This window comes from Centroberyx gerrardi, chromosome 4 (assembly GCF_048128805.1).
Source record: "Centroberyx gerrardi isolate f3 chromosome 4, fCenGer3.hap1.cur.20231027, whole genome shotgun sequence".
Classification (NCBI taxonomy): Eukaryota; Metazoa; Chordata; class Actinopteri; order Beryciformes; family Berycidae; genus Centroberyx; species Centroberyx gerrardi.
Window position 1 is genome coordinate 18,808,751 of NC_136000.1, and position 23,903 is coordinate 18,832,653.

The 23,903-nt window shown below is 41.3% G+C and overlaps 2 protein-coding genes across 2 annotated transcripts; one reads left to right on the forward strand and one right to left on the reverse strand.

Annotated features, from left to right (window-relative positions):
• Window positions 1-205: 205 nt before the first annotated feature.
• On the reverse strand, window positions 206-9,124 carry LOC139926533 (ubiquitin-conjugating enzyme E2 H-like). The gene is made up of 7 exons (XM_071918315.2): window positions 8,901-9,124; window positions 5,058-5,134; window positions 4,782-4,856; window positions 4,572-4,611; window positions 4,192-4,244; window positions 1,902-2,030; window positions 206-1,590 (listed from the first exon to the last, which is right to left on the reverse strand). The coding sequence occupies exons 1-7, from the start codon at window positions 8,951-8,953 to the stop codon at window positions 1,466-1,468; spliced, it is 552 nt and encodes a 183-aa protein (XP_071774416.1). The 5' UTR covers window positions 8,954-9,124; the 3' UTR covers window positions 206-1,465.
• Window positions 9,125-13,216: 4,092 nt separating this feature from the next.
• Window positions 13,217-23,903, forward strand: LOC139926163 (kelch domain-containing protein 10-like). The gene is made up of 10 exons (XM_071917810.2): window positions 13,217-13,390; window positions 13,910-14,002; window positions 15,436-15,657; window positions 17,595-17,749; window positions 17,928-18,076; window positions 18,388-18,472; window positions 18,561-18,627; window positions 18,754-18,801; window positions 18,892-19,031; window positions 21,015-23,903. Exons 1-10 carry the CDS (start codon window positions 13,300-13,302, stop codon window positions 21,222-21,224), a joined length of 1,260 nt encoding a protein of 419 aa, XP_071773911.1. The 5' UTR covers window positions 13,217-13,299; the 3' UTR covers window positions 21,225-23,903.

Consider the following 23,903-nt stretch of genomic DNA (forward strand, 5'->3'; position numbering starts at 1 on the left):
TATTATAGTTTAACACAAGCAATAGGCAAAGTTAAGAAGTTCAACAATTCAACAAGGACCTGGATTATTGCCCCCCCGCCGCCCTCCAACGCCCCCCGCCCTCTTATGCCCCGCCCACCTCCCAGCTAGCCCCGCCCATCACCCTCCTACGTCCCGCCCGCCGCCCTCCTACGCCCCGCCCACCACAAACACCAAACCCCGCCCATCGCAGCCCAGCCTGGGCTCCCAGCGGCCCCTGCACATAGGCTTCCTCCCCGTTTCTACAGCGTTAGCTCCACAAAGCCCTACACAACTTCACTTCTGTGTCATGCCACAATATATAAAGATACTCAGAGAATGACAAATACTTTCCTAAAACGGAGAGGAGGAGGAGGAGAGGGAGGAAATGGGTGCTGAGGAGGAGATGGATCGCTTTTGTGAGCCTCCTCTTCTGACATCTGCTGGGCATCAGGGGTCAGTACAACACGGGTGTCAATAGGCCACGACTCTCCCCTGTATTGCGCGCGCGCGCGCACACACACACACACACACACACACACACACACACACCTAGAAACACACAAGTTCAAACACAGACACACATGCCGTGGCATTATGTGGTGTGATTCGTCATGGTTGATGCGCTGGTTCATCTCCAAGGGGTGAAAGTGTTTCCGTAGCGGTTTTTAACTGAGGTGTGGCGGGTCAGCAGGTTTGCATACTGGCCCTCGGGCCTCACAGAGGGCAGTCCTGTCACACAGGTCATCTGCAGCCATACCAGTCTATACATGATATATAGATGACTGCGCTGTGGCCTGGGGGTCCTCGGAAGTGATGATTGTAACGGCAAACTTCCCAAGCCTTCACAAGGAAAAGGCGACAGCGTCAAAAATGAAAGCTGAGAATTAGAAATGGAAATCCACACTCTTTTGAAGTTGCGACCACCCAGAAATGGTGGATTGTCATCCTGCAAGCGTGCCTGAGGAAGCAATCAAACACTGAATACAGACCAAAAAAACAGATAAACATGTTACAATAGACGAGGTGGTGAGGTGTGGCTGTGGGACTAACTGGGGTATTGAGTGTAAACAGTCTGGCTCTGTCTCGATGCGGTAACAACAGTCTGCCCAGCCTTTTCTCCATGGGACACCTCCTGCCCCGTCTCAGTCTGGACCGGCTGGGTTGTAAAGGTCAAGCAGAGGGAAAGCCCTGGCAGAAGATCATGGAAATGAATGATGCACTCCTTTCTGATCTCGGCAGGCTCTCGGGAAGAGGGGGGGGGGGGGGGGGGTCAGGTCAAGTAATAATCAATTCCTAAATAAGAGTAATATTCTGCAGTATCACACCGCAGATCCTTGTGTAGCAATAAAAATCCTCGTGTTGTAAAAAAAGTGTCTTGTTTAAATATGAATATAGTACTGAGTTTCTGCTCTTTAGGAAATGCCGCAGTCTGTTGTGGGGTGGAGGGGACAGGAGCTGCCCTTCACTACAACTCCATGTCCTGAGCCTCGTCCTCCGAAAAGTCTGACATGGAGCTCTCAGAGGAGGAGTCGCCCGCTCCATCCTCCTGTTCCTTTAGAGCCTCCTCTGTGGCGTACTTCTGGATGTACTCTGTGGCGGAGAGAGAGGGAGGGAGAAAAGACGGACGATTTAGTCAAAGTGACCTCCACAGCAACAGCAACATGGCTTCACAACTCCACCGCTTTCCAACATCAAGAGACAAATTCAGGTCAGATCATTTTTAGCTTAATTAGCTAGCTGCTTGCAAAACCACAAATGCACTGAACTTGTTTTATATTCATACAATACAGAAACATTAGGAAAACCAGGGCTACTCTACATTAAACATATAAATGCTTTTTTTCCTGTCTTGTTCTTCCATTTGCCAATCAGCTTGTCAGGGTAAGAAACAGGAATGGCACCTTTGATCTTGTGTTTGTAGTCCTCCGGCCGATGCAGGTACATGGCAGCCGCATCTCCGTTCAGAGGGTCGATGGGATTGGGGTACGCCAGCAGCTGGGGGAGGAACGACTCGAAGATGTTGGTGAGGTCTGGTGGGGGTGGAGAGAGAAACTTAGTTAGTACAGTGAGTAAGCTAGCTCATCATATGAAACATCACTTGTTATTCATTATTCCACAGTCTCGTTGTACCATGTGCAGTACAACATCAACCACTAGAGGTCTCTCTTGTAATTTTATGGTTGTAATTTCTGTTCAGGTGTAAAGACCTTAGCACTTAAAAGTGGGACTTAAGAAAGAGCAGTAGCAGCTAGATTGGTCTCAAACAGAAGACAATTTCAAATAAGCGCTAGAAAGTGTGTCACATTTCAGAAACTAAATGCTGGTCTCCAATCACTGTATCACTGTATCAAACAAACAACTGCCAGTGATCATTTGTTTTTAAAAAGAGCAAATATTGAAAATATATCCCAGAAACAAATGGGTGTCTATCCACAGCCAGCAGTCTATCTGGTGCCAGTAGACGAGAGAACCATGCTGCTTATGCACATTTGACAGACAAGCTAGCATCATGACACCAAGAAATTTTGACATTAAATTAACGCTGACATCTGATAAACTATGTAGAATAAAACTTAGGAGACATAGACCACGTATTTATTTTGGTACAGATCTAAACTATAATGGTAGCCAGGTTGTCTGTAGACACTCAGACTATTAATGGAAGCAAACTTCAATGACAGAATCAAAAGGATCACACCATGAGATGTCCTTATCTAGCCTATAACCTCGATACAGGTAGGCCTTGAATATCATGGACACAAATTACCAGATTTTTTCAGATTTTGGTTAAAAGCCACTACCTTTGATGTATCTCTGGGCAGCTTGTGATTAAAAGAATGTTTTCCAAGGCATGCTCAAAGTCTTTGGGACATTCTGAAGATCTTAGGACCATTTTGGGCTATTTTTGTGTGTCTAAAAATGCCATCAACTGCAGCTGAGGATGCCCTCTCTGGTCTATCAGCCTCAAACAACTTCAGACACAAGTACAAGATTTTTCCAGGGATGAGCAATAATGAAACGTACACGTTCAAACTCACTATGTTCAATATCAGAACTGGCGAGCCTTCTGTAAAAGCCTAAACTTCTAATATCCACAATGCGGTTTCCAAACCAGCCACAATATACCAGGTCACTGAAATCTGACCTTGCCATGTTTTTCCACAAAATCTGAATTAGATCTAAAATGCCTGAAATGTCACAAAGCTCACATCACCGATGTGTGGTAACATACCTTAACAGACAGTACTTATAACTTACATCCACTCAGCAAGGCTGTTAGTCATAAGAGCTAAAGATTATTATCTGTATGACTGAAGCACTCGTCACACTGGTGTCACACCACCCCCACCATATGCAGATACTTATCAGGGTGTTTTCACCTACAGTCGTCTTAAAAACAAACCAAGCTGTGAAAGGAAGACGAAGAGTAAACACACTTAGTTATCTAGGAATTCTCATCTCATCTGTCTTTCAAGCACTTTCTCTGGCTTTCTTCAGCTTTGATGCAATTTCACACCACTCTTCATTCACACCAATATCTTTCTTTAAAACACAGATCCTTTAAAATGTATAACACATAAAACAAACTGGCAATTTCAAACAAGTCTATCAGGTACACCACATGCATTTTATGCCATGATATCATGGTGAGATAACTGCCAATATGTCTGGCAGCTTGCACGTTCATTTCATCAAAGATCAACTGTCCATAGCAAACCCTAGTAGGAATGGCAGCACTAGGTGCTCAGAATGCAAAAATAAAAAGAGCCAACATCCAGACTCAAATGCAAACCAAACTCCTGGAAGTTTTGGTTTGTTTCAGAAAAGTTTTAAGTTCATTTGGAATATTCGCATGGGTCCAAAAATGTCAAGTAATCTCTTAGTTCACTTGAACAACTGAAACAGACAAAGTGAGAAAAATCCCCTCCAGCTGAGTGCGGGCGCTACATTCTGTTAAGTGACCTTACAGCCTCTGGGCTTCTTATGTATCAGTGCTCAGGGCACGACCTCGATACCCGTGGCAGTTATCACTAAAGTGTAAGAGGATTAGACCTAGACGCTCTCCCTGAAGGTGCACTGTAGAGGTATGTGCTACAGTACTCGCTTTGTGTTTTTTCATTACTGTCAGTCAGTTCAAGTGACCGGTGAAAGTATGAAAGGCCATGAGTGAGTGCTGTAGCCGTTACTTACCGTAGAGTGCTGTCCACGTCTGGTTGATGACATCTAAACACACAGTTCCTGACCTGAGAAAAGACAAAACACTGTTATGGCAGGGTGAGGACCTGGTTTGTCGTTTGTCGAGGCAGAGGAGGGAACAAAGCTTTGGTTGAAGTGAGGAAGGAAAAACACTGGCTTTTCCTTCATAACATGAATCATTTCCTAACGCCAAACAGACGGCGATGCGCTTCAGGCAACACCATTTGCAATTATGAAAATGTTTGTATGCAGCCCTCAGGTTGTTGAGGGCTGCATACAGCTGAATGTGCTCTTAGTCAACTTGCCTGGTTAAATAATAAAGAAAGTTCATTATTCATGCAAACATGGCTGATAACCAAAATAGGCCTACTTACGCTTCATCAATGTTGGGATGAAATATTTTATTCATGAATCCTGTAAAAAAAAAGAAGCAGATTTTAATAACTACAGTATCTGCTGTTCAATAATCAGGTTTGGTGGGGGGGAGATATAAGTAATAATAATGGTGGACAAAGAGAATTTCAAGGCTTCATGTTTCATTAATTATGCAGATACAACACAGCACTCCAACAAATATTTCATACCTATTGATGGTGATTTGAAGGGGTATTTATCTGGTAGGTCGACTCGAACCTTCCACACACCTCCCTCATAAGGCGCTGAAAGAAAAACCTTGGATCAAGATCCTTTCCAAAAAACAAAACAAAAGAACACTCCCAAACTAAAATAGCACCAAACAAACCAACATTACCCAGGATGGTAGACTGAATGTTTCTTCAACTATTTTAAGACACAAAGAACACTGGTGCCAAATTTGGGGAAATCAATGTGAAAATGAATAAACTTCATGAGGCTCTTACTTCCAGGTGGTCCGTGGAACTTGACAACAAACTCATTGAGTCCACTAAGGATGGTGACCTCATGCTTGCTCTCGATGCTGACCTCTGGTCAAGGAAAAGGCACAGCCAAAAACAAGCCGTGATACGAGTGGCAGAGAGTTAAATTAACAACAAACACATTATTTTCAACAAACAGAAGAACAAATCAAAAATAGACTGGGATCCAAAAAATGGACTGCAATGTCCAAATCTTAAGTTAGCCAAACTCTCCATCTCTCTCTCTGAACCTGAGCAGAGGTCGATCATGGGATCAATAACATGAGCCATGGCAGTGAGATCAATAATGCAGTGACCACCAGCAGACAAGCTCTGCCAACAGACAACAGCTCAACTTACCACCAGCCAACTTCACATCAACTTCAGATATAAAATTATATAAGATAAGATAAGACTGATAGCTAACAATCAAAGACACAACTTTTCCCATTTCAGAGGATATTAATGGCCTATACTCCCACTGTACTTTTCAGTTTGAGAAAAAAATCAATCTTCCTACTCAGGGCAGATAACATCATGAAAGTGCTTTGTGTGATGAGTTAATAACAAATGTATCACGACTCCCAATAAACACACTCAAAAACGAAAGCTACGGGCTCTATCACCTTTAACATACATTTGTCACGAGTTATGCCACTAGTTGCTGTACAACAAACATAATGAGGCTCAGTGTATTCAGCAAAAGCGAACTGGCTTCACAAAGCTGGAGGTTGAAGTCAGATGCAAGAGACTGAACTTTCCTCTGTCTTGCAGTGAACACGCAGCTTGATGAGGTGGAAGGTGGCTCATGTGGGGAGGATGTGTCAAAATCACAGAGTGTGGTGACAGCAAGAGACACAAGACTGTGTTGAGTGTCTGACAACAACACAGAGAGTCCAGCTTACGCATCAATGACTGTGCAATTCTTACACAATGACAGAGGAGGGGGTAAGGCTTAGGGGTAGGAAAAAAAAAAACACAAAACCACACAAGCAACTGTTACTCTCCGTTTCATCACCCTGTCATACATCTCTCTGTCATCTCTCTTCCAGTAAACTAACCAAGGTGACATAAGGATGTCAATTTAGCCAAACTGCAAGAACACAAAAAATTGAGCTAAATAACATAACTATTAGCAGGCAAAATAACTGTAGACATCTACTGGATAAGAAGTGAGCTTAAAAAGCTTACAGTCACTGAATAGAAAAAAGGTTTGCAAACCACTGACCAAGAAGAGAGGGCAGCTCTAAATGTGATCTACAGCAATGGGCCCTATAAATAAAACCTGTTATAGACGTAGAGTTACACAGTGAAAATGTGCATCTCTCTCATGCCTTTCCCCAAGGGTTACCAAAAGCCCGATGGCACACACTCACTCAGAGTAATGTAACCACACAAAGGAAAACATTTATTTTGTTAAAACCTCACATGGCACTGCAATTTCTCAACATTACAGTTTAGATTAAGCTGTGCTTTGCCAGGACAAATTTGCAGGTTCATTTTTTACCTACTCGCCTACCTTACATCACATTGCCAAGACACTGAGCTCAGTGACTAACTGTACCATCTGTGCAAGTAAAATTCCACTTTTTAAGTGTCAGAAAATTTGAAATCTCCTGGCCTAGACCATAAGGCTACACTTTTTGTCTAGCCCCATGTGCAGGTGTTGGGCATACATTAATCTGTGTGTGTGTGTGTGTGTGTGTGTGTGTGTGTGTGTGTGTGTGTGTGTGTGTGTTTGGTAGAGACAGAAAGAGAATCTGTTCCCAGAAATCTCAGCTGTGGCAGCAGGCCAGACAGCCTCAGTTGCCTGTGGAGTATTGGAGCTTCTCTTCTGCTCCTACAGTCACCTACAAGGCCCCAGTCTCTCATGCTGCGCTCTTTGACAGTGGTTCAAATCTAGCCTTTTTGATTTAAAGCCATAGTCCGCTACTGTACTATGGCACCCGCTGTTTAAACACAGTTGCTGCACTGCTGGCTTTGTTAATGCTTTGATGCACTGGATTAAAGGCATTTTTTATTTTCAAACTGATTGAGCTTTGGATACAGCGAGTTTAAATTTGAGTTTTATGTGATCTGAGTCTGGTTTGCAACGAAGTAAAGCAATAATTTGAGCTGTGAGGTGTTATTTAAGTAAACACACTAAGTATAAGACAAACTCTCCAAGAATCTTTGAGACTTTACTAATTAAGTCTGGATTTGGCTTTAAACTAAACTGCATATTAGTCTGCCTTTTGTTCACTATTATCACTTGAAATGAGAGAGATAGAAAAATATACTAAGCCTTAGTATTTACCTGAATCATTTTGGGAAATTTGGCAACGTGTAAAACTTGCTCAAAATGCGTCTCTCACACACTAGAAAAGCACTCAGATAAACAGACACAATCTATAAGTCATGTATAACTATATACTATCTCTTGTATTACACCACTCTTGGGAAGATAAAGACTCTAGCTGTGTTGAGGTGAATACGCAACACGGACACCCACACTTTATAAGGCTTCAGTATATAACCCTAATGGGCCTGGGACTGCCTGGATGTCCCCAACCCCCATCCGCTGCATGTGCATCGTACAGCACGTTTGTTGCTCCTCGATCAGCTGTCTCTTAAGTCCCGCCCTCTACCATTTTCCGGATGGTAACAGGCTGACCAATCAGAGAGCAAGCTCTAGCTGCAGGACAAAAACAAAACAATTCAGCTCACGCTGTCAGAACCTTTCATGCAAACTTCAGCAGATAAAAATATTTTGCAGTAACATGGAAGCATAACATTTGAAGACTACTTATTATAAGTCGAGTACACCGGTAAATTGTATCAAGAATTCAAACATAACATCACGTAACGTTACCATTCAAATACAGTAACGTTAGATAAAGGATTGGAAAAGCAAAATGTAATTTTCATTCGTTTTTTCTTCTCACAATTGTTAAACTCGAATAATATTAGCTAACGTTACATCTTTTTTTTATAACTATACCTTGTGGAATAACACAATAACTGACAGTTTATTTTTTCCATCTTCAATTTGCAAGCTATTTTGTAATTTTCCAACGACTCAAAAGACGATAAACAGGTCAAAGCTTAGCATATCTGTTCTCTAATTAACGTACCTATCGACTTTGCACTTCATTTGACAAAGAGTGTCTCTAAAACCATCTAAGACTTTATTCTCTACTCTTGATAGTACATAGACCTTATTTACTCAGGTGGAAATGGTGTCTCAGAATCAATACCATTTTTGGTAAAACCTCACCTTTCCAAACCAACGTTATCAAAATAAACAAGACACTAGCTAATCCTTTGCATTGTGTGTAACGTTACAACACCGGATAACATACGTTAGGTAACGAGCTAACTTAACGTTAGCTGGCTAACGCTAACAATGTTTGAAGCCAACAGAGTTAATAGCCAATGTTATATTGCGACAGATTCCGTAATTATCAACTGATGCGAGCAAGTGTCTGTTTGCTATTGTACTAGCTAGCTAACGCTGGTTAGCAGGCTAGTAATAGAGTTCGCCAAAATAAATGGGTAGCTAGCTAGCCAACCAGCTAAATAGTTAGCTAGCTAACGTAAGTCAACCGCAGAATCTATACAGACGGTGCTAGTGCCCATCATCATCACCATCAAAATGTTTTCACACTTTTGACAAAATCTATCAGTCTCACACAGCTAGCAACCGATATAATGTACATCCAGTGTACTGTAGTTAACAATAACAAACGTTGTAATCAACATCAGCGAGATGACAGTAGTTATAAAACGAGGAGAAAACAAGACGGTCGTCTCATTAAAGCTGTGTTGTTTATGTTCTGAAAAGGATACAGTTTCACCACGTCGGTATCCATTCGCCTCTTGCCCGGACTTGGAGACGACATTTTTGTATTCCTTTCAGAAGTGATCTAAAAATGCTGTGGTGATCACCTTAACCTTTCAGCTTGAAAATACGACCCTCTTGTAAGATATCAGTAGCCTTTCCAGTTTGTCCATAAACAAAATCTTAGCTGTAACATCACCACTCTTTCTCTGCCTGCCCCTGTCTCTCTGGTGTCCTGTCCTGAAGAGCCTCTCTTTCTGCCAGTGACATCAACCTCCAGCGACGAGAGTACTGAGAGGAGGGGCTGAGGTATAGAAGTACACTTGGATAAATAAATACACCAGATTGACTGTTTATGAAAACCAATGCTGCATTGTTTCTGCTGAGCACGAATCCGACGCTTACACAGATAATTCAAATGTAGCATTTTTCATTTCGTGAGGTTGTTAGGAGTGACTAGTGAAATTCTAGAACGTGTGTGTTACATCTAGAACGTTTATATCTATGCTTAATTCATCTTATGAAAGGTAAAAGCAAGTGTATAGGCCAAAGTTGTGGTCCTTTACAGCCGAATACGAGTAATTGCTGTAAGAGACAAATGGAATAATCAATAGACATTATGTTTAGCCTATATAGTTCACATACATTTCAACCTAAAGTTGATGTGAGACCTACAATAACAGACCTATTAAGCTTCCAGATAGTGGTGTTGTGGTGACAACCAATTATATAGGCTAATAAAGTGCAGTAGTTCCCATGTAAATGTATTATGTATATGTTCTTTATATGTTCTATGTATGTATACTGTATGTATACATTCAAGTACAAGTCAGAGTTAGCAGCATGGTGTCCATAGCTATACTGGACTCCTGCGCTACAGATTTAATTATCCACAGTTGCTTCATATCACCATGCTGCTAACTGGTTTGTAATTGAATGTATAGGTGTTGATCATATTGTTTGTAGTGTATTGTAACATGGTATGTTCTGCACTGTCCTTTAGTGCGTTAGTTGTGTGAGCATGTGATGTAATGTGAGCTGTGTAACTGCAACACTTACACCAAGGAAATCTCTGGTAGTTTTATTGTGTTGGCAGATAAAGTGTCTTCAGATTCTGATTCTATCGAGGCCCCCATCAAAATGAGGAATAGTTTAATTTCAATATAATTTTACATCTACGAGCACTGTCGTTGGGCTGACCTGGACACTCTTGGAGGCAGTATAGCAGAAGGGAAGATCAGCTGAACTGAATCCTAGACAACACCTCCCACATCTTCTATGGTGAGCTGATACAGCACCTTCAGCCTCTGCCTCATCACCCCGAGGTGCAACATAGAGTGTTTTACAGTAGGCGCTCTTTTGTGCCAACAGCTGTCAGACTGTAGGCTACAAAACTTCCTGCCCAAACAGCCCCACCCTCAGCCCACTAGCAGGGTGCTGGAACAACTGTTCACATTCCTGCACTCCAAACTAATCTATACGACATTTGCTTGCACTGTTTCTGATTTGTACGTGCCTGTACATTCTCTGCATATGAATCACTACATAACTCTGGACACTTTTCTGTACATATGCAACTCCATCTTTAAATATGTTCTGATTATGTAATGATATATTTCAAATTTCCTGGTATATTCTCATATTGTACATGTTTTTCATTCATTTTTTCCTCAATAACTTCTAATTCTACTACTGCAGCTATTTTGCACACTCTCTTAATGCTGTAATCCATACATTTTCATACACTCATTCATACATTTCTACATAACATGTTGAAATTGTCACTTGTGTATGCTTATACAACCCTCTTTAGATATATTCTTATTTATAATCTATTTTTCTTTGCTGTATCCTATTACTATCTGCTGCTGCAATGTCTCAATTTCCCCAAGTGGATCATTCAAATTTCTATTTGGGGATCCTCAACATAAAAGCTGTTTGGGAGCCTCTGCTATAGTGTATCTACGTGCAGATATGTGGAGCAGGCCTGTTGCTCAGCAGTAGAGCAGAGGCTTTTAAACTTTATCTGCAAACTCTCATTTTCATTTTATGAGGTTTATTGGCCTAATCAAAGAAAACTTTCCCTGTTTCTAGCTTAATATGATTCAATATGGCAGTACTTTGTTAAACATATTACATGGCAGACTTGGACAGGCTTTGGCAACATAATATAGTGAATATCTTTAAATATTAATTCTTTCAGAATCATTTGGGGATTTATTTTAATCTTTCTCTGCATGAGCCGTTTTTTGGTGCCACCCCAGTCTTTGAAAAGCATGAGTATAGTGTATCTGCCTATCAGGATAATCACTTCAGAACTCATTTGGATGAGAAGGTGTCCTCCATAAGGCTATCAGCACATCACTGGATTGAACCAAACCTTGACAACTCATCATCCTGTTTAATCTCATTAACACAGTCGCAGCCCATTGTTCAGCAATTTATTCTTAGCCTCTGTCTTCAGTCTCCTCATTGCCATCAATCTATTGTGAAATTATTTGGACAGGCACATTATTTTACATTTGCAGACCAACTGCAGTTGTGCTTCTGTCTTCGTCTACAGCTATATGAAGGCAAGACAGGGAAAATAATCAGTTCAGACAAACCAGTGGGTCATATACGTATTTTACATACATGGAAACATAAGTAGAAACAGACAGACATACAGATGCACGTTCTCTCTCCGTCTCTTTCTCAACCATATAATTGTACAGTTGATAGCTAACAATCATGTCCCCACCGTCACCCTCTCAGTATAGGCCTCTCCACTGCATATGTTATCTATTGCAGCCACCTGGTAAAGTTGCAAGGCTGATGAAACGTAGCATGAGAGCGAAAGAACAGGACAGACCCTCTAAAAGACCAACGACCTCAAGCTGACTGACTGCTGCAGTGAAGGAGTGAGGTTAATCCAATCAACTCAGTTATTATCTGCCGTGTGTTTGCTCCTCCATGACAGTCAGTGAGATAACTATTAACTAAAACACAGAAAATACCCTTATTTTTGCACGGCCTATATGCACAAAAGCCAAGACAGCTTTTCAAATGATTGATCTGTTTGCTCTGTTACATTCAGCCTATCCAAATGAACTTCAAATCCAGATTACCTCATGTCAGTAAGGCAGCCCCCCACAGATCTGGGGTAAAGGTTGACTCTTGGTACTGTTGATCGAAAGGATTCATTCTAACAACGTGTTTTTGCCAAGCATGTAAACAGTTATCATTCAGCCAGGTTTTATTGATTATCTGTATTTATTTTGCAAGCAATGCTGTTATAAAAGCAGGTTTATCTTTCTTTTGGCAAGTTATAAGTAAATACACCAACCATACATTTTGAAACACATTTTGGTGCACACCTGTCATCAGTGGGAAATAATAATAATAATAATGTTTAGCAGCAAAATAAAGGCATTTAAAATGTTCATGTAACAACAGATTAACACTGCCAGACAGCTGTGATGACTTTATATTCACTTTAGGATGGGTTCAAGGAAGGTTCAAGATTTTGGGAAGTCTTTTTCAGTGATCACTAACCAAGCCTTCTCTTAGGACATTTACAAACTTTCCAAGTTGAGAAATTGGTATTGCCGAGAGATGTTTTTTAATTCATCACCTTGCTAACAACCTAACAGAAGCCTGGTGCCAGCGTTTCAGGCACACAATGAAAACAGCTTTGAATGTCCTGAGGGGTCGTGATAAGTGGTGATTAGGTTAGGTTTCTAAGAATTGTGAACCTTTAACGGAGTATGGGTTTGCACAAGGAGAGGTCAACGGGGGTGTGTGTGTGTGTGTGTGTGTGTGTGTGTGTGTGTGTGTGTGTGTGTGTTAGTGTATCCTTGACACCTTTTAAATCCTTGACTAAAGTAGTTTGATCTCCTCTAATCATCAACCGTTTTGCGGCAGTAAGCCATACTTTTTCATGCTTAATAGCAGCCAAGAGAAAAAATCTTGGCAAAATATGTTTTTGGCTTTCATACACTTGGAGAAGATGATGCTACACCAGGCTAGAGCAACATTGCAGTTGCTGTTGATGTAATTTTGAAGTTTGACCAACTGTCTCAAAACATTTAACTCATAAGGAACATTGAACTTTTCATGTGTTGCTATATCACGGTAATGAGGTAGATTCAAAGAAATAAAATTCGATCTTTTAGGCCTATTGCAGCATTTTACAACTATAAACAACTGCGTGTGACTCTTGAATGCGACGTCAACTAACAAGCCTGCTCTGATTGGCCGAAACAGCCCAGCTGGCTGTGACGCGTCAGATAGCAGCAGGTGTGGACGCTGGTTTTTATTTTGGTCTGACTGCTGGACGCTGCGGTCTCATGCCACGACATTTGATTCAGTTGAAGTGGGCTCTACTTCAAGTCTGAGCTTGAATTCGCTGTTTTGTTCCGTATCAAAATGTCGTCCGCCGAACATGGTGGAAATTGCGGCTACAATCAGCTGAATAAGTTCGAGAAACTGTCGTGGAGGCCCTCCGTCCGCGACTCAGGTTTGTAAACAAAACCAACTGCTGTGCAAGTGCAAGCAGCATAGCAGCGTAGCAGCATAGCAAGCTGTGGCTAAAGGTTAAACCTGTAGCTCACCACTCAGTCAGCAGTTGATTTTAGTCTGTATAGCGGGCCCCTAACAATGATATGTTTGGCGAAGCTTTTGCTCTGACAATTAGCGGTACTAGCTTTCCAGCAGTACCGCTACAGCACAGGCCGAAGCTACCTAGCTTGTAATTGCTACGGAAGCCAATAGAGATGTCTCACTCCCGATAATTCTGCCATGCAAAAAGCATTGTCGCCACTTACTAGCTAATTCAGCAGTCTAAATAAAATATGAAACTAAACTGCTAATGCACTGCTCTTGTGAAGCTCCCTGGGACCGTGTATCGTGTTGTGTCTCATCATGAGTGAACAGCCAGCAGCTAACTACTGTCTCATTTTGTCTCATGTTTGTCTCTGTCTGTCTCTTCGCCTGTGATGCGGTGACTTGACTGACTGACTGACTGACTGACTAACAGGCTCCAAGAAGAGAGTCCGGTGGCTTCAGGCTCGGCGCATCTTCTCCCCCTCCTGCCCCAACCTGCGGATCCCCAACCGGTTTCTGAGAGAAGGTGGGTGGCTCTCACAGGCCGATGCTGCAACGACATGAACCCCTCATCCCACTAAACTGAATCTTAGTGCTTTTCCTCCCTCCTCACTGTTTCCGCAGTTCTAAATTAAGTTCAAAGGACTTGCCAAATCCTTAACTGAAGGTTTGGCACATTTTGTCACTTCCCATTACATTTCATGTTGTTCTATTCTTACTACTTTTTTTGACCACGATTCACAGACATTTCTTCTCTTCTCCAACTTTCTTCATCAACTTGCTAAACTTATATTTCCCAACTCTTGCACTTTTTTGAGGGAGTGGCCTGACCTTCCATTTTTTGAAAGTGTTTAAAATTACACAATATCTGTTGTATCTTTTGTCATCCTGTGAATGTCTTGGATTTTCCTCCAGCTTTCTCTGTACACTAAAGAGGCTTTCTCTCTTTCTGTGTATTGGAGGTTGTTTATCATCAGTGTTGTTGTCTGCAGCAGCTTCGTTTTCAGTCTCGCATCTGTAGTTTTAGGTAGGCCTTGTGATGATATTCGATTATTGTCAGTAGCGTTTCCAACATTTTCCCTGTGTCTATTAGGATTTACACTATTGTTAAACCAATAAAGTGTTTTCAAGGTGAGTAGTTCACTTGTCGATCACAAACATCCACATCCAGTGTAAGTGATCAGTGAGTTATGTTGCAGTCATTGGCTGCAATACATGAAGATACAGTTCTCAATAAGGGTTATTGATTTTTTTTTTAAGTGTAAAAAATCACTTGTCCTTACCAAGAACTGTTTCTTATTCTAAGAACTTATCTTTAAGCTTGCAACACATGAATACACAGTTAAAAGTCATGTTTTGTAGATCTTATCTTAATACAGTTTGTTTTACATTTGAAAAGCTCATTTTGGCTCAGTGCCATCATGTCCGTGGTGGTTGTACTTTTGGACATATTTGGTGCAGTCACATGTTGGATTTAGTCAAATTGTTTTGACTGTTCTTGGAAGAACAGAGGTTTTGGAATTTGAACAGCAAGCTTTCTGCTCAACCTCGCTATAGAAGGGTGAATTTTCATTTCAAGAAGTAGCTCTCTCCCTTTGGCACATCCTTCACAAATCTACCAGGAGACGAGCTTCAGATAAACTGCTTTCATTGAGAATTTAGAGGAGGGAAATCCTGCTGCAATAAAATATATCATATAACTGAGATTAATGGGTTTTCAAGGTTATGCAAAGGAGTCGTAAAACTAGCTGAGTTCTCATATCTGTTCCACACAGAATATACAGAATAGGTCAAAATACAAACTGATTCTATAGGCGTAAAAAATAGCTTACATTTATTGCAGGCATCATCATTCACATCTTGTTGTATAATAGTTATGCTGGAAGTTGCCTTCTGGTTATAAAGGGAATCTGAACTGAAAAATCCTCTCTGTGTCTAACGTCCTGTTCCCCTCCCCAGGACACTGTGCCCCCCCCGCCCGGAGCGGACACCGCTGTGTAGCAGACAGTGCCAACCTGTACGTGTTTGGAGGCTACAACCCAGACTTCGACGAGGCAGGCGGCTCGGAGAACGAAGACTACCCGCTGTTCAGGGAACTCTGGCGGTTCCACTTTGCGACGGCCACCTGGCAGCAGGTCCGCACAGAGGGATACATGCCCACCGAGCTGGCCTCCATGTCAGGTAAGAGACGATGCATCACCCTGCTCTTTATTTTAGCGGAGTTTCACCCACTGCCTGTGCCAAAGTGTAGATTCATGCATCATAATAACTGGAGCATTGCGTTAGTTCAGGCAGAACACTGAAGTCGTGCATGCTATCAGCTGATCGGCTATCAGCTGTCTAATCCAAACAGCACACCAACTGATCATTATCAGATGACTCTCATCACCAATCACATTCAAACAAGTCAATGAGGCGGTCTTTATAATCTGACAGCTCACACTGCTGATCATTCATGCCACTGCTGTCGATGCAAAACTCCCTCCACCACCCCAACCTCCTCCTGCTGTTATCTGTACACAGGATGCTTGTGCAAGCTATCTCCGAATTTTATAGAATATTTTGTAATCAACAAATTGTCATATGAATGAACATTAATTAAAACAATTCAAATAGACAAAAATATTGACATGCTGTATGTACACACAGTGACAACTGACACTGCTGTCTCTGTTCAGGCCAGTTCAGCATTCAACATTTTTAAGCCTGACAAAAACACTCATACTAAGTGCAACTGTATCCAACACTTTGTTGCTCAAATCTAACTTTAATCAAAGCATTATGTGATCAACAAATGGTCTCTCTTTGCTGCTTTTAAGATCTCCTTTACCTTATGGATATTACAGACTCTCTGTGACGAGTGTGATACCTTCATACAGGCAGGGAAAACATGACACATTCATCATGGCTGTCAGTAATGAATCCATGAAGCGATGTAAATCCACTCAGAGAGTGATAGTGTTGAGCAGTAACAGATACAATGAGTGGGTGGTACCTGTGAAAGGTGTGTGTGTGGTTGTGCTGTGAGGAAGTCGGAGGGGGTTGTTAGTCAAGTCTTTTATTTCATGAGAATTAAACATTTCCAGTTGCTCTTTGTGGGAATTTTAGAGTGTGTAGATGACTTTTCAGATGTATCACATCCATAACAAGAGGATGTCACATCCATAATGCCAGTTTTTCCGCAATAATTTGTTAATGAAGGTGCTAGTGTTTTCAAAACTGTTGTTTTTATATTCAAGCAAGCCTCCTTCATGTTGTAAATATCAATCTTTCTGCTTTGGACTTGAGAATTCGCAGAATTTGCAAATAGAGTGTACTTTCCCAAAAAAGCCATGTCCATTTCGCATTACATCCATAACGAAGATAATTTGCCATGTCTCTGCAACATGTAAATATAGTTCAGAATTTCAAGGTAATGTCTGCACTATCCCTGAGAGGCTCAATGAAAACACGTAAATTGTTTCATTTATCTTCAAATAGTACATTCTCTGATACATTTTGTTTGTCAATTCATGTCCAAATGTCACATCCATAACGCTGGAATTGCCCATTAACTCCATTTACGCTAGCACAGTAATACAGCAAAGGCACAAAAGGTCTGTAAAACTCAAGCTTATAAAAATGTGTTTTCATCAGCAGCTTAAAACTGTGCACAGACCTGCACAGTTTACAAGTCCTACGTGTTCAGAAACACTGATGCAGAGTCTGTGGTCCTAACAGCAGAAGCCTGACCAACCATCATTGGACTTGAATCTTGAATATTTTGTAGCAGTAAGTGAGGCTTTGCTTGCAGAAGGCCAAAGCGCACTTTACAGGCCACCACAATAATTAGATAATATATGTTCAAGGCTGACAGTTGGCTGCAGTGTGAGGTAGTCTTCTTCTGTTGAGCTTTCTTGGAGGAAGTCAGTCAGTCAGTCAGGCAGTTGTTGAGCTCTGGGCAGCCGCACAGTCATCACATTTCTTAGGAGCTGCAGAGAAAGAAAACTGGCGCAGACTAGTGCAGATTTAAATGGTCCAGTATGTAGATGAGGCCAGTCTTGTTAAGAGAACTAAGCAAGATGTTAAAAGGTCTAGGCGTAGTACAGTTTCACTGTGTTGATTTCTCTGTCTCTCAGCTGTTCTACACGGCAACAACCTGCTTGTGTTCGGTGGCACTGGGATCCCATTTGGTGAAAACAATGGAAATGACGTCCATGTTTGCAACGTCCAGTACAAACGATGGAACCTGCTGAACTGCAGAGGGAAGAAACCCAACAGAATCTACGGGCAGGTGAAGAGTGTTTGCCTCTTTACAGTTGGTTGGAAACAAAGCTGAAGTCTTAAAATGTTGCTCCATCTCACTCTGCCTTTGCCACCTTGTATTCATCTCTCTCTTACTGACTCTCTTGCTGTATATCCCCCCCCCACACACACACACACACACACATCTCCACCTTCTCCACCTCTAGGCCATGGTCATTATAAATGGCTACCTCTATGTCTTTGGAGGGACAACAGGTTACCTTTACAGCACAGACCTGCACAGGCTGGACCTGACCACCAGGGAGTGGACCCACCTCAAGCCCAGCAACGCACCCACAGATCTACCTGAGGAGAGGTCAGTCAGCACACATAATTGGATAATAATTGGAGTATTTGTGGCCCTTTTAACCTTTATTTTACCAGGTAATTCTCAATGAGGTCAGGAATCTAATTTCCAAGAGAGACCTGGTCAAGAAAGCAGCACAAAAACACTGTAAATGCATAGTATAAATAATCAAAAGTGCAAATGCATCAAAATGTTACAAGGTTCATAAATAAACAGAACAAAGACAGTTTCCAATAGAGTCCTTCATAAGAATTTTAAATTCTCCCATAGAAAATGAATCAATTTAGTTTGAATTTTAATGGTATTGCATTAATCCACAGGTACAGACACGAGCTAGCTCATGACGGACAGAGAATATACATCCTGGGAGGTGGGACGTCCTGGACATCATATCCCCTAGACAAGGTACGGGACAGCAGGGCTTTCTACAGATCATCCAGATGATATTAGGTGGAAAAATGTTTTGGACATTCATTTTATTTGTCTCCATCAGATTCACGCATACAACCTGGAGACAAATTACTGGGAGGAAATAGTCACCAAACCTCATGAAAAAATAGGTTTGTGACCCAAGTTGTGCTTAATTTTCATTATTGTCAAATTCTGTGGCAGGTGAACAGTTGGCTAAGGATTTGAAAACCTTCGCACTGAAACTGCTCTGTATCATCTTTTATTATCTCTGACAGGATATCCTGCTGCGCGGCGCTGTCACAGCTGTGTGCAGGTCAAAGACGGTAAGACACATGTTCCCTGTGCACAGTCTGGACGAGCCTGTGAAACGCTCGGCTGAGTTTCTCCATGTCTCTCTCTGTTCCCTCACCCAGAGGTGTTTATATGTGGGGGTTACAACGGAGAGCTGATCCTGTCTGACCTGTGGAAGATCAGCCTGCAGAGCTTCCAGTGGACCAAGCTGCCTGCTGTCATGCCAGAACCGGCCTACTTTCACTGTGCTGCAGTCACTCCGGTTAGTACAGGCGGCTTTCTGTTTTGCATCAAGTCACATCAAGCACACCTTTACAAGGCATGGCTGTATTCTGTGGAGTCGAGATAAAGCCACATAGAATTGCAAAGAAAAGAAAAGGAGCAATGCCAAAAAAATTTGTTGCCAAGAAAAACAAATGTGAAAGGGCCCAAAGTGATAAATTACTTGCAGACACCAAAGTAATTGTTTCAGCTATATTTGTTTTGTTTACAATACTTCACTTCCATTTTCCATTTACAATACTTTGGTTTCGTTTACAAATTGTTTTTTTGTTCACGATACTTCCATTTTGTTTGCAATTCTATGTGGTTTTATCTTGACTCGATAGTAGGGATGCACCGATCCGACTTTTTCAGTCCAGATACCGATACCGATAACTGGGCTTTGGGTATCGGCCGATACCGAGTACCGATCCCATACCAGTGTTTAATTAATAAACTGTAGGCTATGCCTCACTGTGTGGAAGAGACTGGGATCATTCTTGACTTTAACATTGCTTTCCTAACTTTGTAAAACAAAATGTAACAAATAAATACATAGATATAAATGTACTGAATTGTTATTTATTATTAAAATAATAAATAATCGTGCTCCAGCAACTTGGTAAAACATCTTCAAAATTAACAGGAATTACAATTCAAGTGTAAACCTTTTAAATGCAGCAACAAATTGGTCAGGAATTAAAATTCCAGTATAAAACAATACAACTGCATCAAATGAGAACAAAATGTAAACATTAAATCACAATTAAGTCACAAACTAGTGCAAACAAACTTGATAAATTAAATCACAATTCACACAAGTAGTATAAACAAGTAACTTGGTAAAAACAAAACATTCAAAATATGCAGAATAAGCCTAAATTACTGAAATAACTCTGGCTTAACTGGTAATCTTGCTTTATGAAACAGCCCTCAGAAAAAAAATCAAGGTATGTTAGTCTGACTATGTGTCGGCCGAATGGAGCAGCAGTACCTGACGAACACGGAAAACACTTTAAATCGTGTTGTGGCAGGAACAACGTTGACCTACAGCCGAGTCCCCGTAAACTTTGGATTTATGAATGGAGTCTGGCTGGACGCGCCGATTGTATAATTGGTGGAAAACTACTTTACCTCGCAGGTTAAATGGCAGCCTGCTCGGCCGCGCGGTGACCCGGGAGAGTTTAAACATATAACCGAGACAAAGTATTCATGCAGGTGTGTTTTTAACTACCGAGCATCAGCACCGACCCCCGGTCAGCTCACCCCGACCCCCGGTCAGCTCACCCCGAACCTGGCTCTGTTATGAGGGTTGGGCGCCAGGTTAGCTTGTTAGCCTGGATGCTAGCTGCGGGAGGCTCGCGCCCCAAGAGCGAGAATTCAGTGCGGGAGACGCTGCGCGCGGCAGGCGGGATCCTCCGGAGCTGCTGGACCGGAGGAGCCACCGGACGGACCGAAGGCAAATGGCCGGGTCTACCGGCGCGCTGCTGACGCATGACGTAGTATGCGCACGTAGACATAAACATAGAATTGAATTGAATAGATCGGCCCCATTGTCACCGATACCCGATCCAGCTATTTGAGTCAGTATCGGACCGATATCCGATATCAGTATCGGATCGGTGCATCCCTACTCCATAGTATTCTATCCACTGTGTTTTATTTCTCTTTAATTTTTTTTTATTGATAAGATTAAGATAAGATAAGATGCACTATATTGATCCCCCAGGGGAAATTCGGGTGTCACAGCAGCGATGTACAATACAGTAGCAGAACAAAGTACAGGGAAGGTAATAAAAATAAGAATAGTGCAGAAAGGATATAGACAATATACATAAACAATATAAATGTAAAACTATTAAAAAGTGTCTCAATGTCCAAAGTGTCTGAGTGGTGTTATCCAGTGTAGTAAATTTGAGTCCAGGGATTGTGATTGAGAAGTAGACACCAAGTTTTATTCCCTACCACTGTCTCTGTCCCTCAGGCCGGCTGTATGTACGTCCACGGTGGCGTCGTCAACATGTCGGAGAACCGGAGGACCGGCTCCCTGTACAAGGTGTGGCTGGTGGTTCCCAGCCTGCTGGAACTGACCTGGGAGAAGCTGCTGAAGGCTTTCCCTCGCCTGGCCCAGCTCTCCACTCTTCAGCTGCTCAGCCTGGGCCTCACACACACACTAATTCAGCGCCTCAAATAGAAGCTGCATAGAGGCAGAGGAAAAGGGCATCCGATGGAGCAGCAACCACTGATGAGTTGACAATAACGTGCAAAAGGACAAAGAAAGTCTGAGAATAGACTGAAGAAACGTTTTAATGTGGAGCGATGCCGGATCTTTCTGAAAAACCAAAAACTTCTAATGCCTTTTTAATTTTAAGTCTTACGTAAATGTGCGCGCTTTTATTTCTAATGCCAAGTGCAATGTTTTGAGCTTGTCAGTGTGTGCGTGTGCGCAGGCATGGAAGACGGCGCATGTCAGGTTTGAGTCTGAACCCATCCCATCAGGAGCCGTGCCTCAGTGCGGACACCAGAATCACAAAAATGCTGATTTCCATTTTTTTTCTTTTCATTTATTTCAGATTTCTTATGCCTTGCTCTTGTCATTTTGAAATCTCTGTACACCATTCCACCATTTTTTCCTCCTTTTCCAGTTGCCACCATGTTTTACTGTCACAGAAACTTGGAGGACATGAAAGGGAATAGCTGAATGTTCCTTTTTCAAAGCTGAAATTTCTTGAAAGGCGAAACGAATGTCGCTTCTGGTACTGTAATTTTTTTAGCTCTCGTTCAGAGGCAGGGATATACTCGTTTTTGCTTAAGTGACAATGCAAGATAGACTCGTACCATCTATGACACATGTACAGTCAGCTGCTGCTATGCCCACTGTGACAATACAAACACAAAAATTGTGTTTCGTAAACTTAAGTAGTTTTAAAACGGGAGAAATTGGTGACAAATTCGTTCCCATTTTTACTTTGAACCTATTCTAGTAGAACCCCGTCCCCTTGTAAATATTTTATTGATTTTACAGTGGCATTTAATTTTTACCACTCAGTCTTAGACTATTCCTCTGTTGTATGCTTAGGGCGGATGCACACTTAAATTTCTTCAACCAGTTAAGCAGTTGGATATCAGCCGAATTCTCTGGAAAGGGGCTTACTGCTGAGGAAGCATGGATACGCAATCTTGTATCACTTATACCTCTAAAACTGTAATTGAGTCAATTATTTAAGGCATCATGTTTAAGGCTCAAGGGCTTTCTGAGTGTATACTGATTAAAAATTCAGCTTCAAAAAATCTTTTGCATGCCCCCTCTTGATGGTCACAATCGGCCTCAGGACCAGATGAAACGGCAAACACGTGATCCTCTCCAAACCTTGAGCCCGCTGTGACATTTCATCACTGTGAATTTTCTAGTGCCTCTTCTATTTTTTTCTCCCTGTTTTCTCATTGTCTTATTGAAACATGGAGCTTATTGAACTCTTGAGAGAAAGGTATGAAATTGTGATTCCAGTCATTTCTTCATCTAGTGCCTTCTGCATCTCCCAAATGTCACAGAAATTGTTTTTATATTTCCGTAATCCAGTCTTTTAAAATTTTAATTTGTTCAGTACTGTGCGAACTGTCTACATGTAGCCTTTTTTCATGTGATACACCTGGTCCTCCTGAGCCTTTTTTTATTGGCAAATCCATAAATAATTTTTATTTGATATGGGATACTGCTTACAGCTAATGATTTGTCATCACCTTTAACCCACAGAGACCTTTTTTTTTTTTTACTTATTTATTTTAACCACTTTGCTGCTTTTACATTGTATTACAAAACCTTTAATTGTAGCCTAACTTGTAGCTGACTATATTTTTTCTTTTCTGCCCAGTTTCATTATCATTTCTATTCCTAGATACTTGACACTCAAACTCCACTTTAACCTTTATTTTATACTGTTCTATAGGTTATGTTGCTTTTTTTTATTGTGGATCTGTTTAATTTTTTTCTTTAGTACTTTGAAAAATGAAAATGAGTTGATGGGGCCTTCTTCATATTTTAAGCTAAGTAACAAGGTATGTCATACATACTCAGGATATTGAATACTGTGACCAGACTCAGTCAATAGAGCTCCAAAAACATTCACACACCATCCAAATGTCAGCTATTACTCAGGCTTAGTCACTATTGTGAATCCAGATTTTGGTACGCCTAGGTGTTTTTAATTAAAATAAATCTTTCAATTTTTTTTATTCCTTTGGGCTACAAATCCATTACAGTGGTGATGCTGCCAGTTGGTTGTATTGAGTCACACACGTTCACCAGAAAATGTTCTCTACCTAGTATTTATTTTGACTTTTTATTGATTTATTTTGTCCATCTCCATCTTGGCTTTGAATAATGACTGTCTCAGCCACATTTTATCTCAAATGTTCAAGTTCAGAGTAATTGTATTAGTAAAATATTCAGGAAAAATCATGTGGCAACTTCACTTAACACATTATTGTACTTACCTGTTTAGTTAGATTCATATTGGTAGATTATCTTGTGCCCACAATGCCTGTTTTCACATCCCAAACACCGGTTACATTTTCTGAGTTTGGAAAGTTATGGCCTTATTTATTTTTCATTTTTGAAGCGACAGTAGGCGTCACTATCTGCTCTGATTTCTGGTAAATGTACGGCCTTGCTTATGAGACAGAAACGTTTATATTTGCATCATGTCTTTGATGTTAATGGAAGTTATACGATCTCTTGCATGTCAATATGGTCTGCATGTCACTTTACACAGAGTGTAGGGAGAGAAGTGAATGTCTCCTCAAAGGCAGTTATGACTGTAATGTAAATTATGTTTTGTAATTCCAATCTGTACAATCAATAAAAACACTGGCA

What these genes read in the sequence shown, in the direction of transcription:
- LOC139926163 (XM_071917810.2), top strand. Translation starts at nt 13,300, where the DNA reads ATGTCGTCCGCCGAACATGGTGGAAATTGCGGCTACAATCAGCTGAAT. An exon ending in CCAACAGAATCTACGGGCAG is followed by an intron (nt 17,750 to 17,927) that starts GTGAAGAGTGTT and finishes CTCCACCTCTAG; the next exon opens with GCCATGGTCATTATAAATGG. An exon ending in ACAGATCTACCTGAGGAGAG is followed by an intron (nt 18,077 to 18,387) that starts GTCAGTCAGCAC and finishes ATTAATCCACAG; the next exon opens with GTACAGACACGAGCTAGCTC.
- LOC139926533 (XM_071918315.2), bottom strand. Translation starts at nt 8,953, where the DNA reads ATGTCGTCTCCAAGTCCGGGCAAGAGGCGAATGGATACCGACGTGGTG. An exon ending in CTTCAAATCACCATCAATAG is followed by an intron (nt 4,612 to 4,781) that starts GTATGAAATATT and finishes TTTTTTTTACAG; the next exon opens with GATTCATGAATAAAATATTT. An exon ending in CTACAAACACAAGATCAAAG is followed by an intron (nt 1,591 to 1,901) that starts GTGCCATTCCTG and finishes TCTCCGCCACAG; the next exon opens with AGTACATCCAGAAGTACGCC.